The sequence below is a fragment of the Microtus pennsylvanicus genome, chromosome 6 (assembly GCF_037038515.1).
Source record: "Microtus pennsylvanicus isolate mMicPen1 chromosome 6, mMicPen1.hap1, whole genome shotgun sequence".
Classification (NCBI taxonomy): Eukaryota; Metazoa; Chordata; class Mammalia; order Rodentia; family Cricetidae; genus Microtus; species Microtus pennsylvanicus.
The window spans coordinates 41,622,325-41,644,903 of NC_134584.1; the positions used below are offsets into that span (position 1 = coordinate 41,622,325).

The 22,579-nt window shown below is 39.1% G+C and overlaps 1 protein-coding gene across 6 annotated transcripts in view; it reads right to left on the reverse strand.

Annotated features, from left to right (window-relative positions):
* Pde4d (phosphodiesterase 4D) overlaps window positions 1-22,579 on the reverse strand; it is an 840,110-nt gene that overhangs the window by 200,865 nt on the left and 616,666 nt on the right. For all 6 annotated transcript variants that reach the window (XM_075976081.1, XM_075976082.1, XM_075976083.1 and 3 more), the window contains exon 2: window positions 9,785-9,976. In XM_075976081.1, the coding sequence (XP_075832196.1) occupies window positions 9,785-9,976 (192 nt within the window). The remainder of the gene's footprint in view (window positions 1-9,784; window positions 9,977-22,579) is intronic.

The window sequence follows — 22,579 nt, forward strand, 5'->3', positions numbered from 1 at the left end:
CTAGATGTGTACTAACTGAATCTTTGGCTTTTGAGAATGCCAACTTAGAATGCAAAAAGATCCTTGGGCCTCTAAAGGTCACATCAGTACCAATGGATGAATGGATCTTGCTTATAATGAATGTTGAGACACTTGACTATAGTACTGAAGCTTGGGTAAGAGAAGCATTTCCCAATGGCATGAGGAGACATCAAAATACCAAATGTTTTAATTGTGGTAGGACATCTGAGAGGGACTGTAAACAAGGAATTCCTAGGAATAATGTCTCCTCTGGGAATGGCAAGAACAGGAGGACTCAGCCTTCAGGTATATGTAGGAGGTTTGGCAAAGGCCGACATTGAACTAATGAATGTAGGTCAACAAAAGAGAGACAAGGCAACCTGATACCACTGAGAAATTCCTTGGGGGGCCTTTTGCAGTCCTCCATGACAAATGTGGTCTAATCATTCCCAGTTACTATGGAGAACATGTGTCACCAGGAAAATTAAAAAATCCAGTGCCTACTGTAAAAAACTACACTGGTCTGGATGATGGAATAGATGTGAAGGATAAATCAAGCACTCCAGTAGGATATAGGAAAAGCATATTCTGGCAGACTTCTATAAATGATCAAAGAATAAAACTAAGAATGTGTATGAATGGCATTTTTATTGAAGGCTTACTAGACATAGGTGCGGATTTAAGTATCGTGTAAGAATTTTGGCATCTGAATTGGCCTCTTCAAAAGGTAGATGTTCAGTTCCTAGGAATTGGAACCCTATCCTAAGTGAAACAAAGCATGAGATGGGTCAAATACATAAGGACAGAGGGACAGAGATGGAGGCCAAGGCCATATGTAGCTAATATTGCAGTGAATGTGTGGGGTCTCGACCTAATGCAGCAATTGAATACCCATATTAACATTCCTGCAGCCCCCCCAAACTTATCTTTCTGGGGAAGATATTAGAAGATATTATAGACAAAGGTCACCAGCCATTCAGGCTGCACAAGAACACAAAGCAATTGACAAACCTTCAAAGATACTAATGGCCCTGTCTTTAAAATGGTTAACTGAGAAACCAATATGGGTTAAACAGTGGCCACTAACAGAAGAAAAGCTGCAGGCTTTAGAACAGTTGGTAAAAGAGTAACTAGATAACTAGATGCTCACCATATTGAAGAATCTACAAGCCCTTGGAATTCTCCTGTATTTGTTGTTAAAAAGAAATCTGGAAAATGGAGAATGTGACAGATCTTAGAGCTATCCGCAAGGTTATTCAACCTATGGGCCCTCTACAATCTGGAATTTCTCTGCTTTCTCTGTTACCAAAGATAGGATGGCCTCTCATAGTTAATGATTTAAAAGGATTGTTTCTTCACTATACCTTTACAAGAAAAAAAAAGAGAAAAAATTGCCTTTACAGTGCCTACTTATAATAATTCTTAGCCTACTAGGAGATATCAATGAACTATCCTCCCATAGGGAATGCTCAATAGCCCTACCTTGTGCCAATACTTTATCAGTCAGCCATTGGAAATAATACATAAGCAATTTCCTAAGTCTATAATCTACCATTACATGGATGACATTTTGTTATCTGATTCAAATGTAGATTCTTTAGAAAGAATGTTTGAAGAAGTAAAGAAAGTTTTGCCTAAATGGGGATTACAAATTGTGCCTGAAGACATTCAAAGAGGAGATTCTGTTAATTACCTAGGTTATAGATAGGTTTACAGAAAATTAGAACACAAAAGGCACAGATTAGGAGAGATAGGTTGAGGACTCTTAATGACTTTCAAAGATTGTTAGGAGACATTTCCAGTCTATGAGCAGCTGTTGGGATAACACCTGATCTAATAATTAATTTGAACAAAACCTTAAATGGTGATAAAGACTTAAATACTCCCAGAGAATTAACAGCAATTGATGACTGTTAGGGAGAAATTATAAGAGGTGCATGTGGATACAGTGAATCCAAATCTTAATTGTATTCTAGTCATATTGCCTTCCAGAATTTCTCCCACAGGAAATTTAATGCAGAGGGACAATATTATCTTAGAATGGATATTTCTACCACATAAACCAAGTAAAATACTAAAATATTATGTGAAAACATCTCTGAATTAATTATAAAAGGTAAATTGAGACTTCATCAATTAGCAGGTATAGACCCCGCAGAAATTATAGTGCCTTTTACTACTGATGAAATAAAAAAGTTACGGGAATACAATGAACCATGGCAAAGAGCTTGTGCTAATTTTTTTTTAAAGAAATTAAAAACAATTATCCCCAAAGCAATAGACTTAACTTTATAAAGAGAACTTCTTGGATTCTTCCCCAAATTGTACATGATGCACCAATAACTGGAGCCCATACATTTTATACCAATGCAAATAAATCAGGGAAGTCAGGTTACAAATCAAAGGAATTAAGTAAGGTGGAATAAAGCCCTTATAATTCTGTCCAGAAGGTAGAATTATATGCTATGCTATTTTTATGGTACTAATGGATTTTAAATAACCTCTCAATATAGTTACTGATTCACATTATGCAGAAAGAATTGTCTTGCATATTGAAACTACTGAATTTATACCAGATGATACAGAATTGACTTCATTACTCATTCAGGTACAAGACGTAATCAAGAATAGGCTTTGTCATATTTATATAACATATATCCAATCCCATATGGGTCTGCAAGGTCCTCTAGCACAAGATAATGTAGAAATTGATCAATTATTGATTGGAATTATGTTGCAGGCTTCAGAATTTCATGAAAAACATCATGTCAATAACAAAGGTTTAAAGAAAAATTTCCTATTACATGGCAACAAGCCAAGGAGATTATAAAAAGATATTTGACTTGCTCTCTCTTAACCAACCACCATTGCCTGCAGAGACTAACCCAAAGGGTATTCAAAGGAATGAGACATAGCAGATGGATGTGTTCCACTTTACAGAATTTGGAAAATTAAAATATGTGTGCCAAATCATTGACACGTATTCAGGTTTTCAATGGGCAATTGCCTTGAGCTCAGAAAAGACTGACTCAGTAATAATGCAATTATTAGAAATTATGGCCATAGTGGATATTCTGCACAAATAAAGACATACAATGGTCCAGCATATATATCTAAGAAAATAAAATGATTTTTTGCTTATTATAATAGAATGCATTTTATAGGTATACCAAATAATCCTACAGATCAGGCAGTTATAGAAAGGTCAAATCAAAGTATAGAGGATATACTGAACAAACAGAAAGGGATAAAAAGTATCCTCAGAAATAAATTGCATAATGCTGTATTAACCTTGAATTTCCTTAATGCTAATGAGAAAGGAACAATGGCAGCAGAGAGACATTTAATAATAGAAAAAAAACTTCTGAATTAAATCAACTGGTATATTTCAAGGATGTGTTGACCTTACAATGGAAACCAGGAGATGTGCTACATTGGGGAATGGGTTTTGTTCTTGTTTTCACAGAAGAAAAACTATGGATACCATCAAAATTAATGAAAAATTTGCTTTGAAAAAGAGAAACCTTTTGAGAAAGAGAATTGACAGCTCATCCACAACAATGACAACCCTACAGGTGGTAAGGAAACCATATAGGGTTGGGGCAGGGTTCTGCTCTTGTCTTTACAGGAAAATTCACATCTTTAAAAATTCAAGGGACCCTGGATGTTTGGATGCTGACAGAAGGAAAAATAGGTATTCAATAAGGATCATTGAGAAAAAAAATATGACTTATGAGGACAGGTGATAAAAACATATTCATATATATTTAAATTAAATAATATATATATACATATATGAATATATGGAACTGGCTTTGGGGTTGGACAATGGCTCTGTACTTCTCTAAATCCAAGCATGTTGTTAAAAAGAACATTCAGAGTATCTGTGTCATATCAGGTGCTATCTGGTATGGAACAGAAGGAAGATTTTAGGAAAAATTTTACTTTCTCCATGTCTATTGTGTCTATATCATGTTCTTTATTGAATGAATGTCTGTATGAATAATGTTTAAGTTTTCTATGATGAACAATAGAGTTTCCTATAGATCTGTTTCCTGCAGTAATATTTAAAGTTTCCAAAAAGAATATAGTGCCCCACAGCAACAACTTCACCTGGTTGAGGTGACATCATGATGCTGTTATCACTGCTATAAAACCAGTTTTTGGGTTCCAGCTGCTGACATGTTGTATCTTCTCATGATGTTCTGGCCAGAACTTCAAATAAGAACTTTGGAAAAAACCCTATTGACTCTTTGGAAGTTGTTTGCAATTGTACTAGACAGTAATCTTGAAACTTAACCATCACTTTACTTTTGCAGGATCCTATAAAGAGAACATTGCCCCCACGGCAGTGGAAAACAATTCTAGAGGATGAAGTCCTTTTTCCCAAACAGTTTGTTTTGGGGGTTGGGAATATTATTTAGGGGTTGTTGATTATTACTTGTATAAGGTGGAAGGTTGGGGTGGAAATTGTATAGATTTTTTAAAAAGGGATAATAATAAGTGGGTAGTAGAGTGAATACTTGTGAGCTATTATTTATGGATAATTTACATTGGTATAGTTTTTGTATACTGATACAAGTTCAAGTTATATTTGTTATTTTTATTTACAATATTTGTATACCTATGCAAAGTTCTTCTGTCAGATTGTATACATACATGTTTCTACCTCTTTATAGGACCTTTTGTATACTGATACAACTTTTAAAGTATATTTTCATATTGAATTATACATTATTCTTACCTCTGATCAAGATACATATATATTGTTTACATTTTTAGGTCATTGTCCTCATTTGCTGCACATTTGTTTACAGGTTATTTAATATTCTGACATAAGTCTTAGTCCTTAAGTTATACAGGTATTAAATATTATAGGTCAATAGTTGTTCATGTTTGTTTTACATATAGTCAGATTAATTAGGTTCTTTAGATATAAAGAGATTGTATTTTGCCTAGATAGGTAATCTTCAACCACTTTAAGGAACTATAGAACATGGCATTTAAATAATTTAGGGTTCTGTTGACATGAGACATGATTGCTCCAGACAGCACCAATCTATTCCTAAGAGAATGTTGAGCACCGAAGACACTCCACTCGGAGTTTGTTTTCTTCTTCGCATGATTGGCTTTTGGGCAAGGAACTGTCCATGTCTCAAACACTGACAAAGTACATGGTATCCAGACTGGATAAGCAGAAAACAAGGAAAAGGACTGCTAAACCTTGCCAAGACAGGGTAAGACGGTTCTGAAAAGTTCCCTGCCTCTGAAAATGGTCTGTCAGTTATGCTAGGCCTTAGCCAAAGTTGGTTGCTTCAGCATTACAAATGAGACTTTAGGTGATTGCTCAGGTAGCCAATATGTCTCAATCATATACTGCTCTACTCAAGTAATATTATCTCCCTTCACAGTCTTTCGATGGGGTTGAAGATTAGGCAGTCATAGTTACCTTCCTCTTATGATTTAGGCAAGCTTATTTCCAATGTAAGACTTAGACTCTTAGGAATAGAATGATTATTAAAACATTGTCATGTGTTCCTTGCTTGATATTGTTTATGTTGGTTGTAATTTTATACTTGATATCTGTTCCTATTGTATATAATTTTGTACTGGGTTTAGATTGCTCTTGTTTAAACAAAAGGCGGAAGTAATAGGGAAGCTTTGTTAGCCAATGATCTTCGAGAGGTGGGACCAAGTTAAGGTGTGGATTTCTGGGACCTGGAGAAAAATGGCCGCACCGCCCAGGTGCTCTCTCTCTGTGGTCCCTCACAGCACATCTGAGCTTGGACTTCTCGTTCCTGTTTCGTGAGTTTTTCCCTTTATAATAAATAAAAATATAATTGTTTATCTTTTAGTTAGGCTGGCTATTTCCTGAATAGAGCTAACTTCTACAGTGTGTCAGAGCCATTTTGTTGGTCAAATGAGTTTTGCCTATCCACTCACAAATACTGTCCACAATGGTATCAACAAAGCAATGTTCTTTACAAATGATGAAAACTTTTATTGTATTTTGAAAAGATGAAAAATTCCTGGGGATCTCCTATCCACAAATAGCATTTTAATAACCCTATTAAAAGAACTGAAGGATCAAATGAAATGGCAGGTACCAAAATACTCAAAAAAGTAAAGTGTAATATCTTCAGATAATTTGTGTTATGACTGTCACTGTTGTTTTTTCTTTTGTGTGTATCAGCTACTTATTAATATCTATTTGCAGATTATAAGAGGATGTCATCTTGTCAGGAAATGATTATTTTTTTCTTCTCATTTCCTAATTAAACAATTATACACAAACATACATAGAATTTGGTTTTTCTAAAACATCTCAGTCAAACAAAGAATAGCAAACACTCATTGATGCTAGGGATTTTATCTGGTGAAAAGCTAGATAAGAACAATATACACAGAATCATCAAGTCTGCAAACTAGATTTTAATGACATCATTCTCTATAAAGCATGGTTGAACTGTGGAGTGGAGCTATGTACATTGAACAATCTTCACCGCATCAATGTAAACTAGTTAAAGGAATCTGAGTTCACACATGGACATGTAAACTATCAAATAAAGGCAAAGCCTACTCATCTATATGTGGAAGATAAATGCTACATTAAATGAAATATGAAGTCATAATTATTTAGTTTATCTTGTTTCCCAGCAAGCATGAAAGGAATGCCTCATTTCTCCTAGAAAAATGCACAGAGGGACTCAGAAAGCTGAGCACATCAAGACATTAATTTTCAACAATATACAGAGCTGTAACAGGGTCTGATTCAATTTGTCATTTGTATATGAGTTCTCTGAGCAGATAAAGGAGCTCTTGAATTGGCGCAGGGTAAAATGAGGCCATTCTTGTATAGGGCTTTGGAAATAAAGGCTTTTTTACAATGTGAAATATTATCACTTTATTCATAAAGTGGAGATGCATTTTTAGTCTTTTCTAACTTGAATAAGAGATATCTCTCTCTCTCTCTTTCTCTCTCTCTCTCTCACACACACACCCTATGCATTAGCATACCCAGATTGTTTTACTAGAATTTTAGAGAATAGAACATTTAACCACTAAAATAGAGTCCAGTTATTCACTCCATGTCCTTCTCTGACCTTTCCTTTTAATATCTTTAATTGCATGACAATTTCTTTCATTCAATTAAGGAAATTTTAGTTGTTCTCATTCCTCTCCCTTCCCTCTCCTACTTTCTCCTCAACAAGTCTTCCTCATGCCTCCATTTATTTTTGTATGTGGTCCATTGAGTTTAATTAGAGTTTCTTGCCTGTTAATTAATTGCCTATGGTCCCACAGGAAGGGTTGGAACCTCCAGGGTACCTTCCTCATTCATGAGGAAATTCTGGCAGGCCCAATCTTGTGTAGGTCTTACTCGGATAACCTCAGCCGCTGTGTGCTGCGAGCCCATGAATACAAGGCTCCATCATGTCGTGGCTAGAAGACCTCTTCTTGCACACATCTCTCTACCCTTTGGCTCTTACATTCTTTCCACCCCTCCTCCTTGGTGTTCCATGATCCTTGGGATCTACAGCCACATCTGTGTCTTTTGTTGCTTTACTTTCAATGAAGTTGGGCTAGGCAGCTTTTATTGGTTATCTACGGGGATTCTTGGATTGAGTTGTCTTCTATTAATCCCTCTAGTGCATTGTTCTCTTCCTTAATCTGCTTAGTGGCCTTTCCCCTCACTGCACTTAAATCTAAAGTATTGCATATGTTGTGCTAGGTAGATACTCTACCACCGTGTGATAAACCTCCAGCCCTATTTGTCCTTTTACTCTGAGGCACCATCTCACTGTAATGCCAGGATGGTTCTGCACTCCTTCAATTGAATGCCTTGAATAGCTGAGACAGTCTGAATTTACCACCATCCTGTTTCAGCCTCTGCGTAGCTGAAATCACAGCTGTGTACCACCAGGCCTGGGTATGTAGTGGCTTTGTCCTTTCACCTTGTACTTAAGCTGCCAATTCCACTCCCATTGGTGTCAATGGTTAAACCTCCTGTTAGTGGAAAAGTAGCCATCCTTAGCATGAATTTTCTAAACCTCTTGCCCCTTCATCTCTATATTTGTATTTCTTCTTTTACTTGTTTCTTCTTACAATCCCAGCCTCTCCTACTTTTCCAGAAACTGTTTCTTGAGCTCAAGATCATATTTGAATCCAATAACTCTTCATTTATCTGTAATCCTTTTTCCTGCTAATTTTTAGTCTCTTGCTTCTCAGCCTTCAGTCAGCTCAAGTGCTATTCATTTTAATTTTTTCTCGTGAGTTTATTTCTTCTTTAGTTAACTTGAATTCTCTCACTTCTTTTCCCATCTGTTTTCTAAAACTATGCATTCACTGGATCAGAGAACCACGTTGGATTCACTACATCCTATTGGGCTTCTGACTCCATTGCCTGACCAAGGTGCTTCACTCAAGTGACATCTAAACACCTATTAATTATACAAGGTAATTGATTTTTTAAAATTTCTTTTAGTTCAGTAGACTTTTGTTCCTCATCTTTGTTCTTCCGTTGCCAACAACTGTCAAGATTTTTTCTATACTATTCTATATAAGCTGGAATCTACTACTTAGGGTCTGGCATTATACTGTCTACTCTCTGTCCCTTGTTCCTCATGTAAATACTGTCATTTATTTACTCAGTTAGGGTCACAATTGTGGCACTCCTTTTGTTTCTTTATCTCTACCAGCCACCTTCCCCACAAGCATGCACACACAAATGCACATGCACACACACACATGCATGCACACACACATGCACCCCACAGCTCTTTAGGCCTTGTGCCTCTTACATCAGGACCAATCTCTTGGCTGCACTCTTACATCAGGACTGATCTCTTGGCTGCACTCTTAGTAACTTGGATCTTGAGCATGTGGCCGATTGTGCTTTGATGAAATTGGGAACTCCTTCCCTGTTATCACATCACTGTCTTATTATTCCCAAATAGAATAATAATAACCAAAATATAATAAAAATGAAGCATGACCAAGGCAAAACTCTAGCTAAGAACTTTGATGGCTCTCAGCTCCCGTGGACTTTGAATCTTCTTTCTCTCTTACTATGTTTACTCTTTGCACGCAGCCAACAGTCAAACCTTCAATGTATCAGAGCCTTCACGTTTTGCAAAACTGTTCCTTGAACCCATTACTTTATTACCATTTCCTTTGAGCAGAGAGCTTTCCATAGCCCCATGCTTTGCACTTATGTGGTGCTTTGTAAAACCTCAAGGGTGGTACTCATATTTTAATACATATGGTTTAATACCAGCCCCTAAGTAAACTCATGTATAATATTGCCTCTAGTGATTTATATTCAAAACCTGGTTTAATTTGTACAAAATCCCTGAAAGATCTTGCCAGTTTCACGTCTGTACACAAGTCAGTTAAGATATAGTTAAGACACTAACATCATAGGGTATTCATCCCAAATTTAAGGCTTTTTTAAATATTAGAAAATACACATGTGTTTGAGTATCTAAAACACAAGTCTTACATAAATACAAATTGATGTTTTAAGGCCAATTTTCTATTAAATGTTTAATTCTACTTTCCCCAAGCAATGTATTTTCTGAGAAAATGTTTTTCCTCTTAATCAAGAGTGACAGTGTACTCAAGTTAAATCTACTGTTTATTTTCAGCTTGAATAAATTTATGCGCTTTCTGCATCAGAGGGGGATGACACGGTTGGATGAATTCATTTAGGACATCATCCACTCAGAGATGTATTTGCTCAGGTTCCCCTGGTTCTTCTCCCTTTCCTGCCCACCCCTATACTCACATATCGCTGGCAATCGAGGAGTTCCTGGACATAGACTTTGGAGAGAGGTCATAATCACTGTCAGATCGATACAAGAAGGATTCCCGGCGTTGACTGTGGACAAAGTTTGCTTGGAGAATTAGCCCAGATCCTGGGCTGGTCATGGGATCCAAGGGACTCCGTCCCGCTGATGTGCCATTGTCCACATCGAAACTGTGAATAGAAGAAACAGAATCACATTGGTGTGAGCACTGGTTCTCTTTGTATCTCTGTTTTGGGGAATGATAGGAAGATTTTTACATCTAATTCTTGATAGTAAGAATTACAACATTGAACTAGAGATGTAGCTTAGTGGTAGCATGTTTGCATAGACTAATACCCTGAGTTTGAGCCCTAAACACTGCAAACAAACAAACCCACAACTGTAAACATCACATTGGCTTAATATTCTTCTTATTTTCCTTGGATTTTGACAATTTACAAGGCGTAAGTCTTTTTAAACCTAACTTCATTTTTTTTTAAAAAAGGAGTCATTCTGTAAAAGTAGCTCTGAGCACAGAATTCCTGTTTAGAAAAGAATAAATTCATATAATTCAGTAAATATTTGAGTTCAGCGGAGCAACTGCTACCGTCTAATGTCACAAGGCACCTGAACCTGGGCTTCTTTTCCTTCTCACACTGCACTTATTAAATCATTCGTTTCTGCATCCCTCACTGTGAATATGCAGTAGCCCTTACAGTTGTCTCTTGAATCCATTTTCCTGCCTTTATCTAGTATCTTTATCTTCTTAAAATGCAAATGTGGCTGGTGCATATTATGCTCTGTGTTCAACCCCCATCACCACAACAAAGAACAACAAAACCTCTTTACTGAATGGGGTAAATGAATAGAAAGAATGAAATGCATTGAGTTCAATACAGTGATGTGGGATTCCCCTCTGTGTGCTAAGAATATGTTTTATCATCATTAGTTATTAAAGAAACTCTTTCGGCCAATAGCTTAGTAGAGTGAAGCCAGGCGGGAAATCCAAATAGAGATATATGTCGAGAGTAGGGGAATCAGAGAGATACCATGTAGCTGCTGAAGGAGAGAGCTGCCAGCCACCTGCCAGAACCTTCCTTGTAAGCCTCAGCTTTGTGGCGATACACAGATTAATAGAAATAAGTTCATTCAAGATGTAAGTGTTAGCTAGAAATATGCCTGAGTCATTGGCCAAAGAGTGTTGTAATTAATATAGTTTCTGTGTGATTATTCAGGTTGGGCGGCCAGGAAGCTAACAAGTAGTCTCCACTTATAATACAGGCTTTAAAGCCAGAGAACAAAAAGTAGCCACATATAACAGCTGTCAATATGATATAACCCAGATAAACTTTTCCAAATGAACTTTCCTAATGAAGTATCAATATGTATCAAATTCAATTCTCATGTGTCCTTGAACAGAAGAGTGACCATATGGGGTGTGAGGTTAAAAGAGATCACTGAGTGCACAAACAAATTCAAACTAAATTTTTACCAACATTCCCAGATTAGAATCTTTATCCACGACTGAACATGCGTCTCAGTGGTACAATGTTGGCCTACATGCACAATGAATGCCCTCGGGTAAATTTTCAACACGTCTATGTGCACACCATATACACATGCACACACACATATGAACACACATACACAACTGTTGGACCATTAGTTTAAAACATTTTGTATTTTTTTTAAGGTTCTTCATATCCAGTGTTATGTTTTACGTATCTCAAGTCAGCCAACTGGGGAGGTGGGTGAATCATTGATCACATATGGACCTATGACCAGGCAACACCTGAACCAATCTTCAAACACAAAAGAAAAGGTAGAAAGTAATAATGTGGCTTAGTCATTCAAGAAACCTCCTTTCCAACTTAACATTTTCTGTGTGTATGTGGTGGTAAGTGTGGTGTGTGTACATGTTTGTATATGTATGCATGTGTGCAGGCCAAAGGTTGATGCTGTTTCCATAAATTGCTATTAGTCTTATTTTTGAGATAGTTTTTCTCACATAACTTGGAGTTTACTGATTGATGGGGGCTGTCTGACCAAAGATGGGATCATAGACACATGCTGTCCACAACTGTCTTTTAACATGCATGCAGGAGCTATGAACTCACATTCTCATGCTTGTGTGGTGAAGATTTACCAACTGAGCCATCTCCCCAACCCTTCTGATTCCCTTAGAAAAGTGTCATCTTATAAATGTATTTAGATGGTTCCATCAAGACACTGGAGGATTATTTAATTAAACATTCACTCTATAGACAAAGAGGACAGGTTCTAGAAAAACTGATTGATCAAAGTCATTGAGCTATCCAATGCTCCTGAAGTCCTCCCTGAAAGAGTGCCTGAATCCATGAGACATGAATATGTGTTAGTAGCTGGGGACCAAACGAGAGGTCTCTAACTCCCCTGGGTAGGGCCATGGCTTTGCAGGCACTTAGACATTCCCCAGGAAATTCAGGGAAGGCAGGTTTTTTGTTTTTTGTTTTGTTTTTGTTTTTTAAAGCATTAAAGAGGGATATCAGGGGAATTTAGAAAAATTCTTCTGGGATGTTATTCATTAAATAAGCATTTATTAAACACTTACTATGAGTACACTGTGTTAAAAAACATAAAAGCAATAGTTTTAACTCAGACAGGGATACCGGTGATGTCTTCATAGAGGAGCAGTATCTAAAGGGGGCTTTTAGTGCTACTCAATACACATTTGGAAGACAATATTCAAAAGAGTAGGGAGGGATGGGAGTAGATTTTGCTTTAAGGAAGAAGTCATGGGGGACCTGAGGATGATGAAGAGATGGGAGTAGTCCTCCCTTTAAGGAGATTGTCACAGCAGACCAGAGGATGATGAAGGGATGGGAGTAGACCTCCCTTTAAGGAGATTGTCACAGCAGACCAGAGGTTGATGAAGGGATGGGAGTAGACCTCCCTTTAAGGAGACCATCACAGGGGACCTGAGGATGATGAAGGGATGGGAGTAGTCCTCCCTTTAAGGAGATTGTCACAGCAGACCAGAGGTTGATGAAGGGATGGGAGTAGACCTCCCTTTAAGGAGACTGTCACAGGGGACCAGAGGATGATGAAGGGATGGGAGTAGACCTCCCTTTAAGGAGACTGTCACAGCAGACCAGAGGATGATGAAGGGATGGGAGTAGATTTTGCTTTAAGGGGACAATCACAGAGGACTCATGGATAAAAAATGCTCTACAGAGCACCTTGTGATTTAGCAGGATGATGTCAGGGTTAAATGAAACAGAAGGAAGGTGCTCTCGCTACATATTCTGTATGAACAAGAAAAGATATAGGAGAGTGTGATTTTGAATTTATGTTTTCTCAGTTTAATTGGATCAATGCTAACTGAATCACCAAAGAACATTAATTTATATTTTTAAATACATTAGTTTTTCAATTCAACTAAGACAATCTTAGCATATAGAGTATATATGTGGTTCTTTTGAAAAATATCACCAGATATATTAAAGTATTTTTGCAATAATACTCTCTATGAAAATCAAAACATTTATTATCAAATGTTAAAAATGCTTGGTCTCAGATATAGCTAGGATGTTACCCATTTGTTCATACATGTAATATTACACTTTGTCCACTAGATGGAGAGAATGTTCTTAAATATGGAGAATCTATTTTAAAATAATGTGAAAGCCTAAATTACTTAGTAAAGACTCACAAAAACCTTGCAAATATTACCTAAAATAATGCCTCAAATCTATTAAACTGTTTATAAATATTGGTTAAAATACAGCAATCTAAGAAACATTTGTGTTAGCTTTACTTTTAAATTAAATCATTTCTTCTCTTTTTTTTTTTTTTGCAAAGAGTGATCAGATTGCTCTATGATTTATTGGTCAAATGACATTCCAATCTCAGTTCCTAGATCCTAGCTGGGATCGAAGGCAATACAACCCATGCATGCATGGCTAAAAAAGCACATATCACCCATACATGCCTGGCTAAGAAAGGCACACACCACCCATGCATGCATGACTAATAATTTGCTTGCTGTAGGACCAGGCTGACAAGGTGGAGCTAAAAACAGTAGCTGACATCCCATTGGATTTTTACAAAAAAAGAAAAATAAAAAACCCTCAGGAAGACATCCTGAACCTCTTCAATGCAGCACTGAATGCATGCTATGCTGGGCGAAGTACCATGAATATCGATGATAGGTTGGGGAAGCCTTCTAAGTTTCAGAACACAAGTTTTCTCAGAAGACAGTTTGATTTGGGAGGTAAGCAGTTGGTGTGAAGTCGTCTGCATGCTAGATTTCTATCATAATAAGTGCTTCTATGATCAAAAATCCTTACCAAGAAAAAGCAATATTACTGAAAATACCAAGTGCAAAGCATTAACAAATATCAGTAGTGGTGAACGACCTTATAGAAAGAGATTTTATATAATGAAGAGTTTAGTGAATGAGCTTTACATTTCATCTTTGTCCTCAGATTAATACAAGAGTAAATATAGATATATGAAAGACAGCATTCAATTCTAGGAAAGAGGATAAATAAAACATAAAGCAATTGCAGAATAAAGGCCAAACAGATAGCCTAAAAGTAATAAAGCAGAACACTGTATGAATCGGACAATCAGGTATGTCAAGAGGCAGCATCCATAAAGGGAGCTTAACGCATGAAAGGAGTAATAGGTCCAGGCAAAGTTGAGGATGGCAGGGACGGAGGATGCCCAGTCAAAGTGAAGCAACAGAACAAAACTGAGAAAGGGTGACAGCGAACGCGAATCAAATCGGACACAGTGTTGGGCTGCACTGAAGAGCGACGGGGATATATAAAAGAGGTAGCACTGCATGGTGCAACCAACAGGTAGGCTGGGTATGTTAACAGAAGCCGGGCCAAGGCATGTTAGCAGCAGCTTGCAGTGCAGAGCCATGTGAGGAGGATTCACAGCCCCCATTAACAGCTGTCAACCCAGGAGGGAGGTGCAGGAGGCTGTTTACTCTTCAGATGCCTACATCCATATGGCTCGGTGTGTGAAAATAAATGTGCTGTTTCTGCAATGACAGGAGTAGAAAAGCCACAAAAGAAAAAGAGAGAGAGAGAGAACTAAAGGATAGGGAGGGGACTCCCCCAAAATGAAAGGCTTCTTACCTAAATCCTTTAAGTGTGAGAAGGTGGGAGACACCTTCAGGGAGGTCTTGTTCAAGAAAAATAACAAGCCACTACCTGTTTCGCACAGTGGGTCTGAAAATGAACTGAGCGAGCTCTTGACCACTTATTACTGTCTTAACTTTAGCATCCTTATGACGCTAATTTATGCTGAAATGGAGATGGCTTCTGATGACCGCAGTTGAGGAACATGACCTCACTGACAGTCCTTGGTATTCATAAACTAAGAAAGTGATTGGGGTCGGGGAGACAGTCTTAACTCGGTTGTTGGTGTCAAAGATAGGTAATGAGTTTCCTAAGCACCCTCTGGTTCACACATAGCCCTGGTGAGTTCTCTGTGAACGCAGTGCCAGTCAGGGGAAGCCAAGGCACAATATTATCTGAAGCTTCGGAAAGTCACAAAAGGTTTAAGAAAAGGGGAAACTATATCCAACTCTAATAATGACAATGATGATAGAATTTTGAAGGATGCTCCATGCGTCCCACTTTCTATTTTCTGCATCTCATCACATCTTCACCCTTGGAAGTGGTCTCCATATTTTCTATTTAACCAAAACGAGTCCTGAAGCCCAAGAAAACCTTTATAATAAGCAATGTGTTCTGAGTTATTCTTATGAGTCTGTTTTAAACCCAAACTGTCTGACTCTAGAGCCTGGACTATGTTTATGTTTATATTTCAAAGTCTCCTGTGACTGTAAGAAGACAGAACACTTCTTCGCACCCTTCCTATGGTGGACCTTTCAGCATTAACTCTTTGAAAGCGACATCCTGATAACTCACAGGTCACACATGCCAAAGCCCGTTCTACAACCTAAGATTTTGGAATTTGCTAAATTACCACTTTTCTAATTTTGAACACAACACGAGTATAAAGCAGCCTTTTCTACAATCTACTTGGAGGGTTTCTTTGCAGAGTCTGAGGACTGTCTTGGAATTAAGGGACTGTTTGGAGGTCTACGGGAGGTCTTAGTTCATGGAAGAGGTTGAGATGCCACGGGAGGTCTTAGTTCATGGCAGAGGGTGAGGTGCCCTATTGTCTCACATATTTGCAGGGCAGGTGTGCACACATCTGACACGGGCTAGCTCTCACCAGCAGATGGCTATAGGAAAGGAGCGATAGAGCTGCATTGGTCCTTGGAGGGGACAGTAAGAGTCAGGACCCACTGGTCTGATGCATTCAGAGCTGTTTGCAGGTTGTATACGGCCGGCGATCTCTTTCTGTGGAGCCTTCCTTTCTAAAGGGACAGACAGAAATCAGACAAGCTGGCCAATCAGCTGAACTGCTCCCAGATCTCCGCAGTCTTTCATTTTAGTGCAATCAATGGGTGGTAATGAAGTCTCTCTCTGCCTCCCATCTAGTGCCTCAACTGTTCCCCTACTTCCCGTCTACTAATGTTATAATTGCTTCCTCGTTGCTCATCCTTTTTGGCCTGAAGACAGACTTTGATGGTCTGTTGAGAAGCATTTTGATTCTTGACCACTGCTTGGCCTCTCTCCTGAGCCAGGATCTCTCTTCTTTCCTGAGTAAATGGATCATTTCCTTTACTCTAGCCCTTAGGGTCCTCTATGAAACACTGACTGCAGGTTTTGAGCTTGAAGGAGGGGAGTCACAGTGTGGAGTCCAGTGACTAGTGTCCTTGGAGTTCATGTCAACATGGGTTTACCGGACTAAGCATTCCAGGGAAGACCCAGCTGAAGGCTCATGGGAACTCTTAACTAAAGCCAGGGGCAGCTATACATTGCTTCTCATATGATGGCCTGAGAACGGCAGTGTATTCACAAGATAGGTCCCCTGCTCCATGTTACAAAGGGACGGTATCCTACCAGGGTTTAAATTAGAAAACCAGGGTTACATTTTGAATCTTGGTTCTGTTAGGTACTCTTGGCTAAAGTCATACACCTTCTTAAACTCCCACTTCCTGATAAAGAAACCTGGTAGCTCTGGGGCCATTATGAGGATTAGAAGAGATCGTGTTTGGAGAGCGTTTACCTCAGGCCTGGCAGTGAGTAGGCACCCAGGATAGCCTGAGGCCATTGTTTTAGTTTTTGTTAATCTTCATCTTCCACTGACATCATCCACCAAGATCATTGTTTTTCTCTGAGTCACCCTGTGTGTCTAAACACAGCACTCAAGGGGAGACAAAACTGGAGCCGTGAGGGAGGGAGGGACGGAAGGGACAGATGGGGGAGTGCGCGGTGCCTGTCCATGAGGTGTCAGATGCTGAGCCAGTTTTGCTCTCACAGCCTCAGTTGCTTTGATGGCCTCCACCCTCAATATAATACTGACTGGTGTGATGACATCCTGGCAGGGAGGGGGTGAGACTGTTTTCTCTAGATATTCTTCGCCTAGGAGAAAGAACAGTTTCCTACTTGGAAATATGGAAGGTTACAGAGGTCCCAATACCTCTAGTAAGGCTGGAGCTGTTGAAGGACAGCAACAACTCCTGAGTCCATTAACTCCAGACACAGACACAGGGGATACCTGGGTTTTTGTTTGTTTGTTTTTTGCCTAATTTCCCCAACGGTATGGAATCCCTTACTGTTGGCTCTCCAATGGGTTTACTTTGATATTTCACCACTGGGGAGGAAGAGGAAGGCTGAACCTCAAGTTTAAGGACATTTGAATAATGATTAAAATTTTCTCTTCCTATCAAATATTTTACTCATTCTTACCAATATCATCTGAACACAAAATTTGTTTCTTATGAACACTAAGAATATGGGCCCACTCTAAATGATTGCAAGCCAGATAGCTTCTCTGCAATAAAGAAAACACCTGACAAAAGTAACTATTTTAATGTTATTTTTTTACACAGCAGCTGTAGAAAACTGCATTTTTTATAGTGATCTACACATGTAAACAGGGAATGTAAGTAGGATACTCAGGGAGTTTCACAATCTTATTAGATTAAATGTTACTGTGGCTGTTAGGTGGCATTATTTGTGTATTTCCACAGAGGTAGGCATTTAAGAAAAGCAATTAGAGGTCTCTGAATGTCACAGTGTACCAACAAAGCACTTGATATTCTGAACCTGTTGTCTTCTGAGTTTTACCCCTAGACTCACATAAAGATGAAAGGAGAGCATCGATGTCACAGACTTAGCCTATACACAATACTCTCTCTGTCTCTGTCTTTAGTCTGTCTGTCTGTCTGTCTGTCTCTCTCTCTCTCTCTCTCTCTCTCTCTCTCTCTCTCTCACACACACACACACACACACACACTCACACACAGAGAGAGAAAACATCGGGTAAATTTTATTATTTTCATATATGGTTCTCATGAACAAAAGCCCGATACTTACAATATGAGTGAAACAATATTTGATGGTTTACTAGTAAAAATATCAAGTGATCTCCGGAAACAATAGCTAATTATGGCTTGCCAGTGACAGTCTCAAGTAACACAGACAAAAAAGGGATGTAAGCTGAAGATGAGAACTGAAGTTTGATACAAGAGAAAATAAGCTTGTGCATTTTGGTCAAATAATACAGAAGAGCCCATTTTTAGGAGATCCTTATTAGACTGGTGTGGTGGATTAAAGAGTCACACCTGGAAGCTATCGCCTACAACATGAGCGTGCTTGAAGGTGAGGCCTTTCCAGCATAAGCAAGGAGAACAGAGATAGACTCACGGAGTTTCATCTAGTAATCTTCTACACAGCAAAGGAAATAGCCAAAATCATGAAAAAAGCAATCTACAGGTGGATGGAAGTATTTTCAAACTACATTTCTAACAAAGGGTTAATGTCCATAATACATATGCAACTCTTATATGATAAGAACAAGAAAATGAAACAATGAAATGTCTCCAAATTAAAAACATCCAAGTAAAGAAGCAAGTATTTCTCTAAGAAAGGCGGACGGTCAACATGTATGTGAGAATGTGTGTAATATCACTAATCATCAGTGAAATACAAATGAAAATCACAACACTGCATCATGCTAGCTAGCATCATTGAAAACCATACACACACACACACACACACACACACACACGTGCACACACACACACTCTCGCAAGGTTACACCAAAATTAGAACCTCTTTTGCACTGTTGGGATTATAGAATGATGTGATTGCTATGATTAATAGCCTAGACCTTACTCGTAAGGTTAAAAAGAGATTCGATTCAATTTCTGGATCTTTACCCAAAAGTGTGAAGATGGGTGCGGCCAAGAGATAACTTCATTTCCACACTCATCGCAGCACTAGACACAGCAACCAAGATGTGGAAATCGCCCAACTGTCCTCTGAGCGGGGGACGCCTAAGCAAAAACTGGTGCACCTAATTGTGAGGGCACGATTACTGAACCTTAGGCAGGTAGAAAGACCTGTCATATTCTATGATACGGATGCAAGTTGACAAGATTAAGATAGTAAAATATGTCAGTTACAAAAGGACAACTACTACTTGGTGACAGAGAAATCTAAGCAAGCCAGACGTGTAGAAGAAAGTACAGAGGGGTTGCAGGAGCTTGGGGAAGGGGAAATGCTGAATTCCTCCTCAGTTACTAGGAGGCATCAGTTACATCATGTGTACAAATGCCAGACACCTAACGTGTACCACAGTGCTTGTAGCAGCCATAATGGATGTTACATGCATGTTTCAACGCTTAACAGGGGAGTTTTCAAGCCATGTGTTTTTGGTTTGCCTCAATGAAAAAGTCAAACAAGGCTCTCTGGGGGGGCTAACCTGAGACCGCCATGCTGAAATCGGAAAGTCAAAGCCTGCATTAGAGAGTCCTGCGTTTGCACACGTTATCTATAACTAACCAAGCCGTGTGACCATACCCACCTTCAGTCAGCAGATATGCCAACGACAGCAAGCAGAAGTGACTTGCTGAATTGTTGGCTGGCCCCGAACTAACTGACAAAGCCCTCGGCACCACAGTGATTGTTATTGGTCAGCTCTGACCAAAAGCCTGCCTAAAGCTGTAAAAAGATACAATTCTCCAGAATTGAGAGTCAAAAACAGTCCTGTGAGGACTGAGTCAGTTTCCCTCTCCTTGTTCTGGCTCTATCAGGCTTTCTCTATTTCCACATTTCCCAGAGTTCTGACTCCAACAGGCAGAGGAGGTAAAGACGTCTCTCTCTCTCTCTCTCTCTCTCTCTCTCTCTCTCTCTCTCTCTCTCTCTCTCTCTCTCTCTCTCTTTTCCACATTTCCCAGAGTTCTGACTCCAACAGGCAGAGGAGGTAAAGACGTTTCTCTCTCTCTCTCTCTCTCTCTCTCTCTCTCTCTCTCTCTCTCTCTCTCTCTCTCTCTCTCCCTCCCTCCCTCCCTCCCTCCCTTCCTCCCTCCCTTCCTTCTTTTCTGTAATGTAGAACAAACTAAATTTGCTTTAAGAAGCTTGCATTGGAACACAGATATTTTTGAGGCATGCCCCCGCTTCTTCCCACACTCTCACACTTATTTGTCAAGTTGTAGACAGAATATCCTGCTAAGATGATAATCAGGTCCCTGCAAAGTCTCCACTAGCCAGTCCCTGTATCTTCACAGTGGCCACGGGCCCTTGGAGATCTGGTTCCCTGCAGCCTCTCTAACCTTGGTCGCTTAGTGCCTTTCCCTCCACCAGTGTGAAGTGTGTAAATGCTCTTCCTCAAGACCTGTGCACCCGTGTAGCTCCTTCTGGATAATGTTTTCCCCAGTTATCAATACAATTTTATCAGAGTGAGCTAGCCCCAGATTGACTTATGTAAAGTTGCCACCCTAGCCTCTTGAGTCTTAACCATTTATTTCTCTCTTTCTCTCCGCAGTGTTCACTAGCTTCTGATCAACTAATTTTTACATATCACTGTCTCCTTCTCATTAAGATGCATGCTCCACATGTGGAGATATTTTAATCTGTTTTTTTCTTGGTAAGTATATCAGCAGCACCTACAATTATGCCTTGTGCATAGCACTTGCTCATTAAAAACAATCTGAATTTATAAAACCCCTTCAGATACAGCACTACTGTCTACTGGTTATCCACTGTGGTTATCTATGTGACTCTCTATTCAAGTAAATGTTACTGTTGTTTATGTTTGATTAGTAATTGGCCTTTTGTTTAAGAAAATGAGGTTGAACATTCCACTTAAGGAAATGATCTGAGATGGAACTTTAAGGAATGAAGTATTAAAAAATATTTTAGCCAGAAATATTTTTGCCTATCTTCATATCTGACCAATAATTAGCCAATAATCAGGAGGTGCCCAGGTTTGGCAGCACTTAAAGATCATACAATTATGAGAGCTCACTTTGAAGAAAAATGTCAAAACAAACAAAACATCCCATCACCACCATCAACAAAACCATAATGTTTGTCAAACTAAACAAAAAAATCTGTTGCTCTGTAGTACCTCCCTCTTCCTCAAACCAGGAAGGAACTAAGGTAGATAGCAAGCAGGATCCTGGAGCCTGATCTTTCCCGCTCCACCACAAACAGGTATCTGCAGCAGCAAAGAACTGAAATGGCCCAAACAGTACAGCATCTTTCTCTAACAAGTAAACGAGAGTCTTTCTTTGGATCTTGTGTGCAGTTCTGCCAGGGCTTTCTCCAGGGATACCATTGCTTCTTTCTGAAGAATATAAGGGTGACCCCATCAAATAGGGCATTTTAATCACTTTGAATGTCTGAAGAGACTCATCTTGCAAGGGTATTGTTTCCCTAGAGACTGTGATTTCCTTTGGAATTGGGTTTTTGAAAACAGGATTCTCAATCACTTCTCTGGTTATGATGTCGGTAAAATTACACAAATTAATTGCCCTAAAGCTTTAATTCAAGGGCTAAGAATTAGTAAATGATGACTCTTTCAGGAAAATCCTTACCAATAAAATACTGCAGGCTAAATAAACTAAAGAAGTCAAGGTAAACTTATAGCGAAAGCAAAACTGTATTCGTCATTCCACAGTTTCTTTTAAAAGTACAATGTGAGTCTGATTTTTCTTCTGCTAATGAATGCAAAAACTCACACACCATGTTTTTCTCTGGATCTGTACTCTCCCTTAAACAGGTCAGGAAGCCGTTCCTGAGCCCTGCTATTAAATCTATTTTGGAGAAGTGATATTACTCAGTGTCCAACCTCAACCACCCAAACACACACGCTTTCCACATTCTGCATAGAAAAGAACAGAAAAGGGTTTCAGACAGTTGTCCCGGGTTAGAGACAGCTGCTTCCCTCCTACTAGGGTAAAGGATTTACAGGCAAATTATCTTAGGTTGTTCACAGACAACTGCTTTTCTCTGGACTTGTTTTAAAACACACCATGGAGCAAAGAACAAGAAGATGTGTGCGCATACCCCGAGGGTTCCTCAGTGTGCTGTGGCTGTCTCCCTAGGGATTATAGTCATTGGTTGGCTGTTGAAAAGGATGTGGGAATCTCCCTTAACACTGACTTTAAAGCTGATGTAAACCTTCATAACCTTAAAATGGTTTTGGATGGAATTGTGATGAAAGATAAGATCTCAGAAAAGAGTTCTGTAATCAAGACAATCCGTGTGGAAAATCCTGCTAGCTGTTTGCCAGATTCCATTCTCCGCTCATTCCTGAGCACAGATGGCCCGTTTTTGTGGCCATGTGACTGGATGTGAGCAGAAATATGACAAGTGTCTGTAGTAATAGGGGCGGCGGGGCTGCGTCCCCAGTACCCCGGCTGCCTGGCTAGC